General features: G+C 47.2%; 1 protein-coding gene across 2 annotated transcripts; it reads right to left on the bottom strand.

Moving 5' to 3' along the window:
• Nucleotides 1-11732: 11732 nt before the first annotated feature.
• Nucleotides 11733-15251, bottom strand: LOC120390202 (IgGFc-binding protein-like). Of its 2 annotated transcripts, none has more exons than XR_005591032.1 (2): nt 14813-14826; nt 11733-11960 (listed from the first exon to the last, which is right to left on the bottom strand). XR_005591032.1 is itself a non-coding variant. In XM_039512628.1 (2 exons), exons 1-2 carry the CDS (start codon nt 15095-15097, stop codon nt 11733-11735), a joined length of 552 nt encoding a protein of 183 aa, XP_039368562.1. In that variant the 5' UTR covers nt 15098-15251. The 2 variants fall into 2 exon arrangements, 1 of the variants encoding a protein (XP_039368562.1); XM_039512628.1 differs by having other exon boundaries at nt 11733-11999; nt 14813-15251.
• Between the last annotated feature and the right edge of the window lie 3298 nt (nt 15252-18549).

The following is an 18549-nucleotide window of genomic DNA, read 5'->3' as shown; positions in this document are numbered from 1 at the left end:
TAGTGTCATCTGCAAATTGGGATGCATCAGGAGAGGCATTGCTAGTAGAGACAGGGAAGTGTTAGTACCATTATACACGGCACCAGTGAGACCTCCTCTGGAATAGTGTGTGCAATTCTTGTCTCCCATGTTTAAGAGATTAATTCAAACTAGAACAGGTGCAGAGAAGGGTGACTAGGAAGATCCAAGGAATGGAAAACCTACCTTATGAGACAAGACTCAAAAAACTTGGCTTGTTTAGCCTAACCAAAAGAAGGCTGAAGGGAGATATGATTACGCTCTATAAATACAGCAGAGGGATAAACACCAGGGAGGGAGAGGAGTTACTGCGCCAATGTGGACACAAAAACAAATGGACATCAACTGGTCATCAACAAGTTTAGCCTCAAAATAAGATGATGCCCATCACAGGAGTGAAGTTCTGGGACAGCCTTCCAAGGGGAGCAGTGGGGGCAAAACACATTACTGGCTTCCAGACTGAGCTTGATAAGTTTATGGAGGGGATGGTGTGATGAGACTGCCCACAATGGCATGTAGCTGATCTGTGAGTGGTAGCGGCAATGTCTCCAACAGCCAGTGATGGGACACTAGATGGGGAGGGCTCTGAGTTACAACAGAGAATTCTTTCCCAGGTGTCTGGCTGGTGGGTCTCACCCACATGATCAGGGTCCAGGAAGGAATTTTTCCCTGAGGTCAGATTGGCAGAGACCCTAGAGATTATTTGCCTTCCGCTGCATCTTGAGCCACAGGTCACTTGCTGGTTTAAACTAGTGTAAATGGCGGATTCTCTGTAATTTGAATTCTTTAAATCAAGATTTGAGGATGTCAGTAACTCAGCCAGAGGTTAGGGGTCAGTTACAGAAGTGGGTGGGGGAGGTTCTGTGGGCTGCAATGTGCAGGAGGTCAGACTAGATTAACACAACGGTCCCTTCGGACCTTAGCAGTGGTTCTCAGCCCGAGGTCCACAGGTCGCTGTGGCCGATGTGACATCCTCTGGGCCATACAGGTAGTATATATATATTGTGTGGATGCAGCCCATATAACACCCAGATAGCTGCATATATGACCCACAATAGTGAATAGGTTGAGAACCACTGACTTAGAATCTATGATTCTATGAGTGACTTAAAAATTATCACCATCTTGCCCCAGCTCCCATCAGTGGATGTTAGATACTCACAGTGACAGGCACCTTAGCAATTCCACAGACAGACAAATACTGTGGGTACAATAGAACCCAGGTGTCCTGATTTCCCAATCACTGCTGAAGCCCAAACCACTCGATCACGCCCTCTCCCAAAACCAGGGCTAGAACTCAAGAGTGCTGAGCCCCAGGCTCCCCGGTCTAACCAGCAGACCATAGACCTTGGCATACAAATCTGTACTCACGGCATCTGGCCAGCTGCCTCCATTCCCCAGTCCTGACCCCCTCCAGCTGGCAAAGGTGGTGCAACACCTATGGGCATGTTGTGGGCAGCATGAGGCAGGCAAAGGAGAGTGGCTGGGATGTGATGGGCTCTGACAGTGCCCAGCTGACTGATGGCCCCCACAGCCAGTAGGCTCCAATTCAGAGCAACTCCTAGGCTACAGCCAGGGAGAAGATCTCGGAGTGTGATCAGCTCCCTGCCCACTTGGCTCTGCTGTGCACATCAGAAGCAGAGACTCTGACCCAACAAATGTTTCCATCTTTCAAGTCGATGTTCTGTGATATTACGGGTCAGGGTTCCAGGCTAAATAAAGGAGGAGAGAGAGCGAGAAGGGTGAGGAGACATAATTGAAATGACTTTACTCACCGTTTGTGCAAGAACCCCTCAGGACATGTTTCAATCAGTGACTCTCCTTTACCTTGGCTGATGCAGTCCATGACACCGTCTCTGATCTGGCAGATTTCTCCCCTGACGCAGCGGTGGTCTTTGCAGATCACCCCTCGGGCAGGAATGCAGGTGCAGCTTTGCTGGCACTCATTTCTCCAGACCGTCTCACTGGGCTGATGGGATGTTTGGGAAGGAGGAAATAACGCAACATAAGTGGAAATGGTTATTTATAATAAATTTTGGCAGTGATCAACTCAGAGCTGTGTGGTGAAGTGTGTGAAAAACTATTGTGTCAATATTATTTCTCTTAACATTAAAGAGAGAGGCTGTCTAATGAGCTAAGAATTGGGCTGAGACAGGCACAATGCCTAGGTTTTAACCTCCCATCTGCTACTCACTCACTGCGTGGGTTTTGAGCAAGTTACTGCCCTGCTCTGTGTGTCACAGTTTCCCCACAATGAACAAAGGGAATTAAATCTTCTTGCCTTTCTTGGTGCTTTGGGCATTCGGTATTAACAGAGCGGGGATGCCAGGCTGAATAGGCCAATGCTCTGATCCATTACAGCAAACCCTATTCCTGACTAGTGTAGGGATTAAGATATGTGAGAAAAAAAATTAGATTAGACCCAGACTGCTTGAGGTGGTGCCTTGTAGTATCTCCCACGCTCGAAGCACCCACAGCTTTCTGGAGTCACACAGCCCTCGCCATCGAAGAAGAAGCCATCGTCACACTGGCAGCCTTCAGCACAGGTCTCCGGGCAGTCCATGATGTCTCCAGTGCAGGTGGTAGTGCAGAGGTTGGCGCAGACCCTGTAGAGACTGTTGACCGGGCAGCTCACAGCTTAACTAGAGAGAGAAATAAATGATGGCTGGAAAGATCTCACACCATGGCCTAGAGGGACAGACACGAAGGAGAGGAGAGCAGGAGAGGAACAGGGCACACTTGTAAGGGAACATGAGATTGTTGGTTCCCACTCAGAAGAGTTCCAGAAGAAGCTCAGAGGCCTGGAACATGATGCCCAGTAACACTGACCCCCTCCCTTCCCCAGTGCATGCCAGAGCTCCTACACTATCAGCACACTTACGGCAGAAGGAGGCGCTCCTCCAGGGCTGGATGAACACTTTAGCCTCTTGGCAGGCCGTCACGTAGCTGTGGATGCTCTGGCACAGAACCTGTGTGTCCCCGTTGCCCAGGCACAGATCATACAGGCAGTTGCTCTGATACACGCTGGGTCTGGGAGTGTTCTGCAGAGCTTTTCACCACTAGCTTATTGTTTTGAATACGGATAAGTAGTGCCTAAAACTCATTCCCAGATGATGGATTATGGGAGATGAGTTGGTGGGTTCCCAGACCAGTTCCTAGTGGACAGACATCTCAATTAGTGAGTCACCACCATGTCTCAGCTCTAATTATGTCCCAGTCTCAGCACATAAGCCAAGAACTAGATGGGCTATGAAGGGCACCACTACATTTCTAGACAGTGCCTCTCTGGCCTGAGGTGCAGCACACTGATAGGGCCAGGGCCGGCTCCAGACCCCAGCGCGGCAAGCACGCGCTTGGGGCGGCCCTTTCCCGGGGGGGCGGCAGGCTGGGCCGGCTGGACCTCCCGCAGTCATGCCTGCGGGAGGTCCACCGGACCCCAGGACAACCGGACCTGCCGCAGGCATGACTGCGGAGGGGGTGCTCGTCCCGCGGCTCGGCTGGACCTCCCTCAGGCATGACTGCGGCAGCTCAAGCGGAGCCACCGGACCCGCGAACCGTCCGCAGCCGCGGGAGGTCCAGCCGAGCCGCGCGACCAGCGGTCCCTCTGCAGTCATGCCCGCGGGAGGTCCGCTGCTCCTGCGGCTCCGGGGCGCCTCCCGCGCATGACTGCTTGGGGCGGCCAAAAAGGTAGAGCCGCCCCTGGATAGGGCCCAGTGAGGGGGCAGCTTCTATGGCCACTGCCTGTGCTGTACGCAGGGCCGGTGCTACCATTTAGGCGGACTAGGTGGTTGCCTAGGGCGCCAAGATTTGGGGGTGCCAAAAAGTGGCTCCCCCAATTTTTTTTTAAGTGTTTCAGCGGCCGCTGAGGGAGAGGAGTCTGAGCTGCTGCCGGCAGCCCAGGGGTTCCCCTGAGTCAGGGCACCGCTGGCAGCTGGCAGCCCAGGGTTTCCCCAGGGTCAGCGCGCCGCCACCGGCAGCCGGCAGCCCAGGGTTTCCCCTGCGTCAGCGCACTGCCGCCAGCAGCCAGCAGCCCAGGTTTTCCCTTAGGTCAGCACACTGCTGGCAGCCCGGGGGTTCCACCGTGCAGTCGTTGCTTCGCTTCTCCCACCTCCCAGGCTGGGAGGAGAATTAGAGCGGGGGCAGTGTGGTTGGGGAGGACGCGGAGCAGAGGTGAGCTGGGGTGGGGAGGTACCACAGGGCTCCCCGGGCCAGGGGGTGGGCAGCTGCCGCGGGGGGTGGGGAGCTGCCAAGGGGGCGGGCGGGCGTGCCTCAGGGCGCGGAGGGGAGCTGCTGCAGGGCTGGGGGGGGAGCAAGGTGGAAGTTTCGCCTAGGGCGTGAAACTTTCTTGCACCGGCCCTGGCTGTACGCATGCTTTGGGCTCCTTTGTTAATTAAGAAATGTTCTACATCACTTGATGAGCTCAGCATTTAAACCAACATCTACCAGCCAACTTGGAAGAGTGATCCCCATGGGGCAGGCAGCGGTGAACATGGGGGACTCACAGCAGAATTTCATAGTCCTCCAGGGATGCACCATAGCTCCAGCTTCCTGAGATGCCTCAGCATAGCCAGCAACGGCCTGGCAGACGTTCCTCTCCCGCCCACTGAGGACGCAATAGCCGTACACGCAGTATCCATGGGAGTCCACTTTGCTGTAACATCCTCTGAAAGGGCCACTCTTCTATAGGATGAGCCCCACACTGCTGCTCATGGGGGAATTCTGCAGCACTGGGCATTTAGTATTTTCCCACATAAAATATATTTTGCCTAAGAAGTGCTGTGCCACAGCGGCCTCGGGTGGGCAAAAGTCTGAACTGCAGCACTTAGGCAAAATGTATTTTTTGTGGGAAAATACAAAATTATGCGAGACAGGGTACTCCATGGCTGGGGAGTGAAGGACCCACAGGTTTAGCAGCAAGTTCTCTCCAAGCAAAATCAGTATTTAAAATAGACACAGGGGGATGTATCTTGTGGGGCTCTGAGAGCCCTCGAATCCAGTGACCTGAACAGGAGGTGAGGATGCTCAGCACACTGCAGGAGATGCTTAGCACCTTCCAGGGTCAGGTCCATAGTAAGAAGAGTGGATATTGGATAGAGACCTCTTTAATGTGTTTAATGAAATAAATCGTATTGGCAATTGTGTCATTATGGGAGATTTTAACTTCCGAGATAAAGATTGGAGGGAAATGCTACCAATAATAGTAGGGCCCAGATTTTCCTGGATGGGATAGCTGACAGATTTATTAACCCAATACTCACTGAACCAACAAGATGTGATGCCACACGTGGCTGGGCAGGCTGTTCCACAGAGCTGGTACTGGCTGTTCTCCAGGGGGCACTCCAGGGCTGGGGAGTGAAGGACCCACAGATTTAGCAGCCAGTTCTCTCCATGCAAAAGCAGTATTTAAATTAGGCAGAGGGGGATGTATCTTGTTGGGGTCTGACAGCCCTCGAATCCCAGTGACTTGAACAGGAGGTGAGGGTGCTCAGCACACTGCAGGGGGTGATTAGCACCTTATAGGATCAGGTCCATGGTAGGAAGAGTAACTTAAAAACTGGCATCATTTTACCCCAACCATCCATGTGTTATCAGTGAATGTTAGATACTCAAAGTGACAGGCACCTTAGCAATACCATGGACAGACAAAGACTGTGGGTACAATAGAACTCAGGAGTCCTGATTTCCCAGGTAGTATATATATTGTGTGGATGCAGCCCAGATAACACCCAGAGAGCTGAATATGCGGCCCACAATAGTAAATAGGTTGAGAACCACTGGCTTAGAATCTATGATTCTATGAGTTACTTAAAAACTGTCACTATCTTACGCAAGCTCCCATGTGTTATCAGTGGACGTTAGATACTCACAGTGACAGGCACCTTAGCAATTCCACAGACAGGCAAGTACTGTGAGTACAATAGAACCCAGGCGTCCTGATTTGCCAATCACTGCTTAAGCCCAAACCACTCGATCACGCCCTCTCCCAAAACCAGGGCTAGAGCCCCAGGCCCCCCGGTTTAAGCAGCAGACTGTAGACTTTGGCATACAAATCTGTACTCACGGCATCTGGCCAGCTGCCTCCATTCCCCAGTCCTGACCCCCTCCAGCTGGCAGGCGTCTGCATAGGCCTTCAGGGCCTCACACAGGGCCAGGGGTGGCCCTAGACCAGCTGCCAGCAACTGGCGCCCTAGGCGAACCGTGCAATCAGTGCCCCTCACCCGCAAACCCCAAGGGCAGATCTAGGCTGAGGTTTTTGGTAAACTGGGAAACATTTTGCCCCTTTTTTTCTTTTTTATGTTTTTTAAGCATTTTTTTTTTTAAACAGAGGCTTAATTATTTGGTTTGTCTGTCCATCCAACCAATGTTTCTGAGATCAGATAAAATAGAGAGATAAAACTTTCAGAATAGATTTGTACACGACAGCTAGATGATATTTCAGTCTGATTTCAAATAAAAATGTATTCAAAATGTTAATTATAATTTTATTATTACAAATACATTACGCTATCATGCTTTAACTGCCATTACCATCACATCCATTATAGAAAGGAATAATAAAATTCTTCAATGAACTTTAACCTGTATTTACAAAACACTCCGAATAAAAAACACTGTGCTCTTAAAATATGACTTTTCTTGCTTTAAGTTTTGAAAATTCAGTCACTAGTTCTTTTAGATCCAGTTTTCCAGCTATTTCGTGCTCTATTGACATTGTGGCAAGTCCAACAAGTCTCTCTTGCACCATTGTGGAATGCGGATATGTTTTTATCAATTTTAACTTTGAGAAGGTACGTTCCCCACTAACTACGGAAACTGGCAAAGTTAAAAGAATGCGGAGAGCTATCAAAATGTTTGGACACTGTTTGTGAGTTTATTTTCACAAACAAACTTCAGTACTTCTTCAGGAGTGGAATGTTTCTTAAGTCGTCTTGAAAAAGCCTGAAGCTCACTACACAAGTCTGTAGCATCAATGTCTTTTGAATTTTCATGAGTCAATGCCGACTCCAGTTTTATACAAAATTCTCTTATCTGTTTTGCTGTTTTCTTTTGCAAGCTGTGAATATCACATAGAAAGCTAAATATTAACTCTGGCTGCTGCATCTGTTGAAATCTTTTGTCAACCAAGCAGTATCAATTCACTTTGAACCTTTGTTTTGGGTTCTGAATGGGTGTGTCTTGTCCTTTATATGAAAACTGCTGTTTCTTTTGCCGAATGCGAACTGGCTCTGTTTCAAATTCTGTTGGAAAGTCTATTTCTTCAGCGAGCTTGAGAGAATCTACCAGTGTTCTTTCGAACACTTCAATGGCATTTGCTAGGATTTGAATCAGTTCATTCTGCATATTTTTTCCTAAGTAATAAACCTGTGTTTCATGATTAGTTAGTTATTTTAACTAGATGCTCCTTCATGACTTGATCAAGCAAAGCTAAGTATTCAACAAATTTTAAAAAGTTTCCATTACCTGGAGTGTATAATGTTTCATTTCTACTGCAGCTGTGGAATGCTAAATTTTGCCCACCGAGAACTCTGACTAAAGCAATCAGATGCTCTAATATTTGTTGCCAATATTTTTCTTTTTCCTTGATCACACGTAAATTTTCTTGATGGATAGTTTTTCCTTCTTTCAATCGTAATTAAAGTTCTTTCCAATTTTGAACACATTCCAAATGTTCTGTACTTCTTTCATGTGAAGAGAGAATTGAAGAGATGTTTTTCCAGTCCTTCAAACCATTTTCAGTAAGTGGTGTACCAATTGCTTGATTTTTAAACAACTTGCTGCAAAAACAAAACACAGAGTCCTTCAACACTGAATATTGTAACCAGTTTCAATAAATTTCTTCCTCATTAATGAGTTTCCTCTTGTAATGCTGAGCAGAGAATTTTTTTTTATTTCCATCTTTAAGGAAGGGAAATTCATGAACTTGTTCAGGTCCATGTTCCATGAGAATTTGCCGCACACTGTCATCACATCTGGACCATGAAGCTGGGTCCCCATACTGTAACTTGTTTGTAACTTCCTCATCCCTTCTTCCTTCTACTTCATTTACTTCAATTTCTACATGTGTCTTTGAAACTGAATAAATTTTCTCCACTTCCATACCAGTCTGATGCCATGAGCTGCCTTCATCTAGAAGTAAATTTCCATCATCTTGATGTTCCAAACTGCTTCCATGAGGATGTGAGCTAACCTCCTCTCCAAGTAAAATTATTTCATCTGGATGCTGTGAACTGCTCCCATCTTTATTTGGATTAAAGAGAAGATATTTCAGGAAGGATCCCTGCTGTTTTGCTTGGTCCTTTTCCTTCTCAGCCTTTCATTTACGATACTCAGGTTCTGCGGGTTTTCTTTTTCCTCTTTCTGACATGGGACATTTGAATATTATGTACTGTGCTCCTGACTACAAGCATTATAGTGTTAAGGATGGCTGACACACCACATGGTTGTTGATTTAAACCACAATGCAGCCATCCCAACATGTCTTTTCACTGCTTAAAGGTTCAGGAATTAGTAAAATACACTCACTTACCTATTAAAACAGTTAAGCCTGGTCTACACTAGGCGTTTAAACCGGTTTTAGGAGCGTAAAACCGATTTAACGCCACACCCGTCCACACTAAGAGGCCCTTTATATCGGTATAAAGGGCTCTTTAAACCGGTTTCTGTACTCCTCCCTAACGAGAGGAGTAGCGCTAATATCGGTATTACCATATCGGATTGGGGTTAGTGTGGCCGCAGATCGACGGTATTGGCCTCCGGGCGGTATCCCACAGTGCACCACTGACCGCTCTGGACAGCAATCTGAACTCGGATGCAGTGGCCAGGTAGACAGGAAAAGCCCCGCGAACTTTTGAATATTTCCTGTTTGCCCAGCGTGGAGCTCCGATCAGCACGTGTGGTGATGCAGTTAAAAATCAAAATAAAGAAAGAGCTCCCGTATGGACGATGCGGACGTGATCGCTGTAAGGGCAGGCAAATCCGTTCTATCAGCGCTCCGTTACAGAAGATGAAATTCAAAATCATTTTTAAAAAATCTCCAGACAGACGCCATTGCAGGGGCTCAGCGCACTGCTGCGTGACAAGCGTAACGGAAAGCCAAAGAATCAAATGCACGCTCATGGACTGGAGGACTCAAGCTATCCCACAGTTCCTGCAGTCTCCGAAAAGTATTTGCATTCTTGGCTGAGCTCCAAATGCTTCTAGGGTCAAACACAGTGTCCGCGGTGGGTCAGGGCATAGCTCGGCAATTTACGCACCCCCCCACGCACCCCCAGAAGTAATAGGGAAAACAATCCTCTCTTGACTCTTCAGCATGTCACCCTATCTTTACTGAATGCTGCAGATAGACCCGATGCTGCAGCACTCAACACCAACATCCTTGTTCCCCCCCGCCATGGGTGGCTGATGGTACAAAATGACTGGTATCTGTCCTCGTCATCAGCCTATTGGCATATGGGGCAGTGCAAAAGGACTGGTAACCATGCATACTAGCATCGGTGAGGTCAATCAAGGGTGCCTGGCCCTAATTTTTCCTGGTAGATGGTACAGTACGGCTGATAACCATTGTCATCATAGCAACAGGGGGCTGAGCTCTGTCAGCCCCCACCCTCCATGTGTAAAAAAAAGATTCAATTGCCCCTGGACTAGCAGAGGGATGCTGGGCTCCTCTGCTCCACACTCCTTACTGTCCTGTCTGGACTATCATAGCAGCTGGAGGCTGCCTTCCACTCATTTCTCACTAACAAGTCAGTGTGTCTTATTCCTGCATTCTTTATTACTTCATCACACAAGTGGGGGGACAATGCTACAGTAGCCTAGGAAGGCTGGGGGAAGAACGGAATCAACAGGTGAGGTTGTTGCATGCGCACTCCCTGTGAATAGCATACAGCTCATAATTTCTGCAGGATCTGACACAGAGCAGCTGCACTCTCTGATACAGTGGTTCTCTAGTACACTTGCCCATATTCTACCCAGGACTGATTCTATTTTTAGATACCAATAAGGAGGGATTGATGGAGTCATTCCCAATTTTGGCTTTTGCGCCCCTGGCTAAGAGCAGCCAGGGGCACTTATGACAGCAGCAAATGGTGCAAAACGACTGGTAACCATGCTCATCTTTTTACCAATTTATGGATTGGTAGATGGTACAGTATGGCTGATAACCATCTCTGCTGTCATGCAAAAGCAAAAGCATGCTGCTGTGTAGCGCTGCTGAATCGCCTCTGTCAGCGGCATCTAGTACACATACGGTGACAGTCACAAAAGGCAAAACAGGCTCCATGATTGCCATGCTATGGCATCTGCCAGGGCAATCCAGGGAAAAAAGGCACAAAATGCTTGTCTGCCGTTGCTTTCCCAGAGGAAGGAGTGACTGACGACATTTACCCAGAACCACCCGCGACAATGATTTTTGCCCCATCAGGCACTGGGATCTCAACCCGGAAATTCCAAGGGGCGGGGGAGGCTGCGGGAACTATGGGATAGCTACGGAATAGCTACCCACAGTGCAACGCTCCAGAAGTCGATGCTACCCTCAGACCATGGACGCACACCAGCGATTTAATGTGTTTAGTGTGGCCGCGCGCACTCGATTTTATACAATCTGTTTTACAAAACCGGTTTATGCAAATTCGGAATAGTCCCGTAGTGTAGACGTACCCTGAGTTACAACGTTTACACGGAAACAAAATGACCTTTTTCTACATTATAACCTGACACCGGTTGTTTGGAAAGTAATCCCCTTCCTCACGGTTACGAGTTTGGAGTGTGACGTCATCACTTACATAGTCTATTAAGAGTTAACACTGTTACTTTTCTCTTATAGACCTTATTTATTACATGAGAACCAGTTATAACAAAGAAAAGTTCATAATTATGCAGCCCAATAATAACACTAAGGTTTAATAACGCTTAAAGATACTCACAGTTTGTTGAAAGATGTTTCCTTATTCTTTGGCACCAAGAAACACAATTTTCTACAGTATTCTCTTGATTCTTAACCATCTACCTGCGACGTATGTTAAAATGATGGTTTAACATATATCAACTCGTGATATCTCCACTCTACATGAATTTCCAGCTATGCGACCTTGATGTATATTTGAGTTAAGTGTCATGAGCATTGCAGCTTTTGCCACTGGTGGATGTGTTTCATTGTGGCTGACTTATTGCTTATCAAAATTGCAGAGTGGGTCATCTTGACCCTATGTCGCAAATTGAAAAAATGTTTTGCTAAAATATTATTTATTTTTGCAGAAAATAAAAGATTTGACATATTAATAAATTCTCCGAAATGTAGAGAAATGAATTATAATTCATATTCCCTCTGTACGTGCACTGGAATTGAAATAATGAAATCTTCGTTATCTTATTTGTATTTTTTTCATCTTTTTCATTTCTTTCTTTTTTTTTTAAATTTGATTTTTTCCCTCAAATTTGGCACCCCATCTAACTTAGCAGCCTAGGCGACTGCCTAGTTTGCCTATATAGACGGGTCGCCCCTGCATAGCGCCTTCCTATAGCCGTCATTGTGGCACAGATCATACACACAATTGTCCAAGTAGACTGTAGGATCCACTTTGCTGTAGCACTGGCTGAAGGGCTCATATGAGATCTTGGTTATCAGGCCGCACGAGGCCTCCTCCTTGTACTTTCTGGCTATGCCGGCGGCACAGGGTCTGCAACCTCCAATGCAATCGTGCCAGCAAAACTAATCCTCATCTTCCACTGCCCAGCTTTTCCCCAGGGCGGTGACACTGGGAGCAAAGTCCCCCGTCCGGAGTCCGGAAGTTATCAGAGGGGTCCCCGTTATAGTTGCTGCACAGGCTGTCGGAGAAGTCATTAAGGACGGTGACCTTGTTATTGTCCCAGTGATTGTCCCAGTCATAGTACACCCTGAGGTTGAAGTTGGTGCAGAGTATGAGGGAGGTGCCGCTCTGATAGATCTGAAGGGAGACGGGTAAGTGGGCCCTGGTGTTATTCACCTTCGCAGTGAGAAAGAAAGGGCAAAGGTCACAACTGAGTGCACAGGTCTTTCATTTACAAAGTGACCTCTTCTCAGATAAAACAACAAGGAGTCCTTGTGGCACCTTAGAGATTAACAAATTTATTTGGGCATAAGCTTTCGTGGGCTAGAGCCCACTTCATCGGATGCATGAAATGAAAAATACAGGAGCAGGTATAAACACATGAAAGGATGGGGGTTGCCTTACCAAGTGTGATGTCAGGCTAATAAGATAAATCAATTAGCAGCAGGATACGAAGGGAGGAAAAATAACTTTTGAAGTGGTAAGACAGTGGCCCATTACAGACAATTGACCAGAAAGTGCGAGTAATAGTAGGTAGAAATTAGTATATGCCTCCAGCTTTCATCCAGACCACATCATATGATCCATTGTCTACAGCCACGCTCTAAGATACAACTGCATTTGCTCTGTTCCCTCAGACAGAGACAAACACCTACAGAATCTCTATCAAGCATTCTTAAAACTGCAATACCTACCTGGTGAAGTGAAGAAACAGATTGATAGAGCCTGAAGGGTACTGAGACGTCACCTACTACAAGACAGGCCAAACAAAGAAAGTAACAGAATGCCACTAGCCGTCTACTACAGCCCCCAACTAAAACCTCTCCAGCACATCATCAAGGATCTACAACCTATCCTGAAGGACGATCTCTCACTCTCACAGACCTTGGGAGACAGGCCAGTCCTCACCTACAGACAGCCCCCCAACCTGAAACAAATACTCACCAGCAACTACACAGCACATAACCCAGGAATCAAACCCTGCTACAAACCCCGGTGCCAACTCTGTCAACATATCTATTCAAGGGACACCATCATAGGACCTAAGCACATCAGCCGCACCATCTGGGGCTCATCCACCTGCACATCTACCAATGTGATATATGCAATCATGTGCCAGCAAGGCCCCTCTGACATGTACATTGGCCAAACCAGACAGTCTCTACGCAAAAAGAATAAATGGACACAAATCTGACATCAGGAATCATAACATTCAAAAACCAGTAGGAGAACACTTCAACCTCTCTGGTCACTCAGTAACAGACCTAAAAGTGGCAATTCTTCAACAAAAAATGAAAACAGACTCCAACGTGAAGCGCAGAACTGGAATTAATTTGCAAACTGGATACCATCAGATTAGGCCTGAATAAAGACTGGGAGTGGATGGGTCATTACAAAACCTAAACTTATTTTCCCAATTAATAATTTCTCCCTGATGTTACTCACACCTTCTTGTCAACTGTCTGCAATGGGCCACTATCTTACCTCTTCAAAAGTTATTTTTCCTCCCTTGGTATCCTGCTGTTAATTGATTTATCTCGTTAGCCTGACCTCACACTTGGTAAAGCAACCCCCATCCTTTCACGTATTTACACCTGCTCCTGTATTTTTCATTTCATGCATCTGATGAAGTGGGCTCTAGCCCATGAAAGCTTATGCCCAAATAAATGTGTTAGTCTCTAAGAAGCCACAAGGAGTCCTTGTTGTTTTTGCTGATACAGACTAACACAGCTACCACTCTGAAATCTTCTCAGATACAATTTTTCGCTAGTATTTGCCTATTCTTCAAAATCCAAAAGTTTTCAGGAGATGGTTCCTTTTCAATGACGTTTTGATGGAATCCAAGCAGATTTCAAAGACTGACCTGGAGCCAGGACTTCATTTCCCTTCCCAAAAAATTTAGTAATTTTTGGTTTTAATTCCATATTGGAATGAAGCTTATTGTCAAATAACTGAAATCATCTCCCAAATTAACTTTCTCCAGTCAGCTCTATCTAGTATGAAGCTATAACTTAATATTGGTTCAGATTTGGGTCCAGATTCATTGAAAATTATGAGTTGGTTCCATTGCTATTTACTGGATTTTTTTCCAATCAATTCCAATAGTGGACCTGTGATTTCCGTATTGCCCATTGTAGATGAAAGGGCTGGCGATCAGAATTGCTGGGAGCTGCTGTAAATGACAGGGGCTGCATTGGTTAGAGCTGTTAGGGAGCGGCTCCACTGGGAGAGGAGGCTGTGTTGGTGAGAGCTGTTAGCAGCATCACTTGAGGGGCGAGAGATCTCAAGAAGCTGACTACAATGTTCTGGGGCTCCTGAGGTACCTCAGGTTGGAGATGGCTCTGTAGTACAAAGGCCCTGAGCTGCCGAGATGTGCCTCAGAGTTTCCCCATATCTTAGAGCTCAGGCAGTGTCCTCCTGGATCCAAGAGTGGGGATTCTCATCAGGTGGGATCTCACCTGTTACATTAGAAACTGTTGGGGAATTTGCGGAAGGATGGACTCAGTGGAGCTGGGATTTGCCCTGCTCCTGCACGACATGCTGTGGGATATGTCATGACTGAATGCTCAGATCTACACTTTATATGGTGTGTAGATCCTGTGTGCTTGTGACAGAGCTGACAGCTCCCCACACTGAGCCACCCAACCTGCTCTCCTCAGCACAGTACCCTCTAGCACCAGATTAGGATCAGTGACTCTGACGGGACAGTCTTGCTACTGAGACACCTACACATCTAAATAGCACAGCGCCCCCTATCAAAGTGCTGGTACAGGGGTGACAACACAGATACAGTGGCAGAGCACCTACTAAATCAATGATAATACCCACTGCAACACCTTGGGGTATTTTTTTCGAGGTACTGACTATGCCAGACGTTGTCTAGCTTGCAATTCTATGCGGAGGTCGGGGGTGCAGTTTCCTGCCCTCTATTTAGGAAAGCCTACAGGGTGGGCATAGGAGCAGGGTGGATGTGCGTGCCCAACACTCACCCACACAAAGCCGACCTCAGCCCTCGCTGCTGTGATGGTGACTCCATCCACCTGGACAGTCACCGACCCAATGTAGAAGACCTGTGTGTTCCCCCTGTTCTCGTTCTTGGCCGTGACATGGAAGGAGGGCAGGACGGAGTCATCTCTGCAGGTCTTGGCCACCGTGTAGTTGCAGGTGCCGTGGAAATCATACGCCCATCCATCGAAGGTGTGGTAATGCAAGTATCCCCTGGCCCAGCACGTGGCCTGAGAGACTGGCACACACTCTGGCTGCCCATTTATCATCTTGCAAATAGTTCCTTCCCTGCAGCAAACCACACTGCAGGATGGCTTTGGAATATCTAGTGGGGGAAGACAATAGAAAGACAAGAAACACCAGACTAATCAGTTATATATTAGAGCAGAAAGGGGGCTGAGAGTGGTGCGAAAACCAGGATGAAATTTCGTGTCCTTGGAATCCTACTTCTTAATAGGATGTGAAATGTTTGTGAAATGGACCGAATGATCTATCTATCCCCATACATCCTCTCTCTCTCTCTCTCTCTCTCTCTCTCTCTCTCTCTCTCTCTCTCTCTCTCTCTCTCTCCATACACTCTACCTATCTATCTATCTACTCCCATGCACCCTTCACAAATCTCTCACAAGTCCCCTGCTGGGGAAATCCCTGCCTGGGTGAGACCTTTCCTGGCGTAGAGCCAGCAAAGTGGTCTCCTGTGTCTTCTTCCCCGCAATGCCTAGCAGAGGTGGTGCAGCCCAGAGGGGCATGTTGTGGACAGCATTGAGCAGGCAAAGCAGAGTAGCTGGGATGTGATGGGCTCTGACAGTGCCCAGCTGACTGATGGCCCCTATGAGGCTACAGCCAATAGGCTCCATTTTGAGCAGCCCCCAGGTTTTAATAAGCTCCCTGACAGCTGCCCACCCTACTCGGCTGCACACGCCAGAAGCAGGACTCAGCAGACACTCTGACCCAACAAGGCTTTTCATCTTTCAAGTTAAAATTCTGTAATATTATGGCTCAGGGTTCATGGCTAAATAAAGGGGAAGAGGAAGTGAAAAGGGTGAGGAGACATAATCACAACTACTTTACTCACTTTTTGTGCAATAACCCCTCAGGCATGTTGCAATCAGTGACTGTCCTTTACCTTGGCTGATGCAGGTTTCTCCTCTGGAGCAGCTGTGGGCTTCACAGGTCACCCCTCAGGTGGGAATATAGGTGCAGCTTTGCTGGCACTTGTTTATCAGGACCGCCTGACTGGGCTAAGGGGATGTCTGGAAAGGGGAAATAATGCAATGGAACTGGAAACAATTCTTTATAATTTTTCTGGCAGTGCTAAACCCAGAGCTGTGTGGTGAGGTGTGTGAATGTGCATATTGTGTCATAACATTATTTCTCTGCCTAAAGGCTGTCTGATAGCTTTCTTTGATGGGATAACAAGCCTTGTGGATATTGGAAAAGTGGTAGATGTGGTATATCTTGACTTTAGTTAGGCTTTTGATACTGTCTCGCATGACCTTCTCATAGACAAACTAGGGAAATACAACCTAGCTGGATAAGGTGAGTGCATAGCTCATTGGAAAACCATTCCCAGAGTGTAGTTACCCATGGTTCACAGTCCTGTTGGAAGCGATAATGAGTGGGGTCCCGCAGGGATCAGTTCTGGGTCCAGTTCTGTTCAATATCTTCATCAATGATTTAGATAATGGCATAGAGAGTACACTTATAAAGTTTGCAGATTATACCAAGCTAGGAGGGATTGGAAGTGCTTCAAAGGACAGGATTATAATTCAAAATGATCTGGACAATCTGGAGAAATGCTCGGAGGTAAACAGGATGGAATTCAGTAAGGACAAATACAAAGTACTTCACTTAGGAAGGAACAATCAGTTGCACACATAGAAAATGGGAAATGACTGCCTCCAAAGGAGTACTGCGAAAGGGATCTGGGGGCCATAGTGGACTACAAGCTAAATATGAGTCAACAGTGTAACCGTGTTGCAAAATAAGCTAACACCATTCTGGAATGCATTAGCAGTGTTGTAAGTAAGACACGTGAAGTAATTCTTCCACTCTACTCCTCACTGATTAGGCCACAACTGGAGTATTGAGTCCAGTTCTGGATACCACATTTCAGGAAAGATGTGGACAAATTGGAAACAGTCTAGATAAGAGCAACAAAAATGATTAAAGATCTAGAAAACATGACCTATAAGGGAAGATTGAAAAACTGGTTTGTTTAGTCCGGAAAAGAGAAGACTGAGAGGGGACATAATAACAGTTTTCAAGTACATAAAAGGTTGTTACAAGGAGGAGGGAGAAAATTGTTCTTCTTAACCTCTGAGGATAGGACAAGAAGCAATTGGCTAAAATTGCAGCAAGGGATATTAAGAAAAACTTCCTAACTGTCAGGGTGGTTAAGTACTGGATTAAATTGCCTAGGAAGGTTCTGGAATCTCCATCATTGGAGATTTTTAAGAGCAGGTTGGACAAACACCTGTCAGGGATGGTCTAGATAATACGTAGTCCTGCCATGAGTGCAAGGGACTGGACAAGATGACCTCTCATGGTCCCTTCCAGCCCTATTATTCTAATGGGTTAAGTGCTGGTCTGAGGGCCAGGAACAATGCCTAGGTTCTATCCTGCCATCCGCTCCTGGCTCACTGTGTGGCCATGAGCAAGTCACTGCCCCATTCTATGCCTCAGTTTCTCCATAACAAGCAAAGTGTGTTTAATCTTCTTGCCTTTTTTGGAACTTTGGGCACTGAGTACTAGCAGAGCTGGGATGCCAGGTTGGATGGGCCAGTGCTCTGATCCATTATAGCAAACCCTTTCCCTGACTAGTGTAGGATTTAAGATGTGTATAAAGCAAAATTTACATTAGACCCAGACCACTTGAGGCTGTACCTTGTAGTATCTCCCCTTTTTGAAGCATCCACAGCTTTCCTGAGTCACACAGCCCTGGCCATCGAAGAAGAAGCCATTGTGACATGTGCAGCCTTTGGCACAGGTCTCCGGGCAATCCATGATGTTTCCAGCACAGGCGATAGTGCAGAGGTCAGCACAGATCTCATAGTGGCTGTTGGCAGGGCAGCCTACAGCTTAAATGGAGAGAGGAATAATTATTCACTGGACAGATCTCATACCACAGGCTAGAGGGAGAGAGACATAAAGGAGAGGAAAACAGCACAGGAAGGAGGGGAAAAGGACACCTGAGGTTGCTGGTTCACACTGAAAGAGTCTATGAATTCTGGAATTTTGTTCCCATAAATGCTGTCTCCCTCTCCCCTTTTGTCCCGCACCCAGCGCACCTTGGCTACCTGAGCTCCATCAGTAGCATGGACTTACGGCAGAAGGAGGCGCTCCTCCAGGGCAGGATGGTGACCTGGGCCTCTTGGCAGGCCGTCACGGAGCTGTGGATGCTCTGGCACAGGACCTGGGAGTCCCCCTTTCCCAGGCACAGATCATACAGGCAGTTGCTGAAATACACGCTGGGGCTGACCGTGCCGTGGCAGGCAGTGAAGGGGCTGTCAGGGGCTGTAAGCAACCCGCAGTAGTGGCACTGTTTGAAGACGTCCTTCTTCCTCTCCTCACAAACTGGACAGCTGTTCCCATCACATCTGTCTGCACATGATGCTCCTGGGACCTGGACTTCCCAAGCAGAGCCAAATGCTGCCACATCAGAGGCTGTCCTGCCACTGGGGAGCGGGAATTTGCTGCCATCCACTGTAGTTCCTACACA

This window comes from Mauremys reevesii, linkage group 24, assembly GCF_016161935.1.
Source record: "Mauremys reevesii isolate NIE-2019 linkage group 24, ASM1616193v1, whole genome shotgun sequence".
Taxonomy (NCBI): Eukaryota; Metazoa; Chordata; order Testudines; family Geoemydidae; genus Mauremys; species Mauremys reevesii.
The sequence above is the reverse complement of the archived record's forward strand: the minus strand, read 5'-3'. Positions and strand labels throughout refer to the sequence as shown.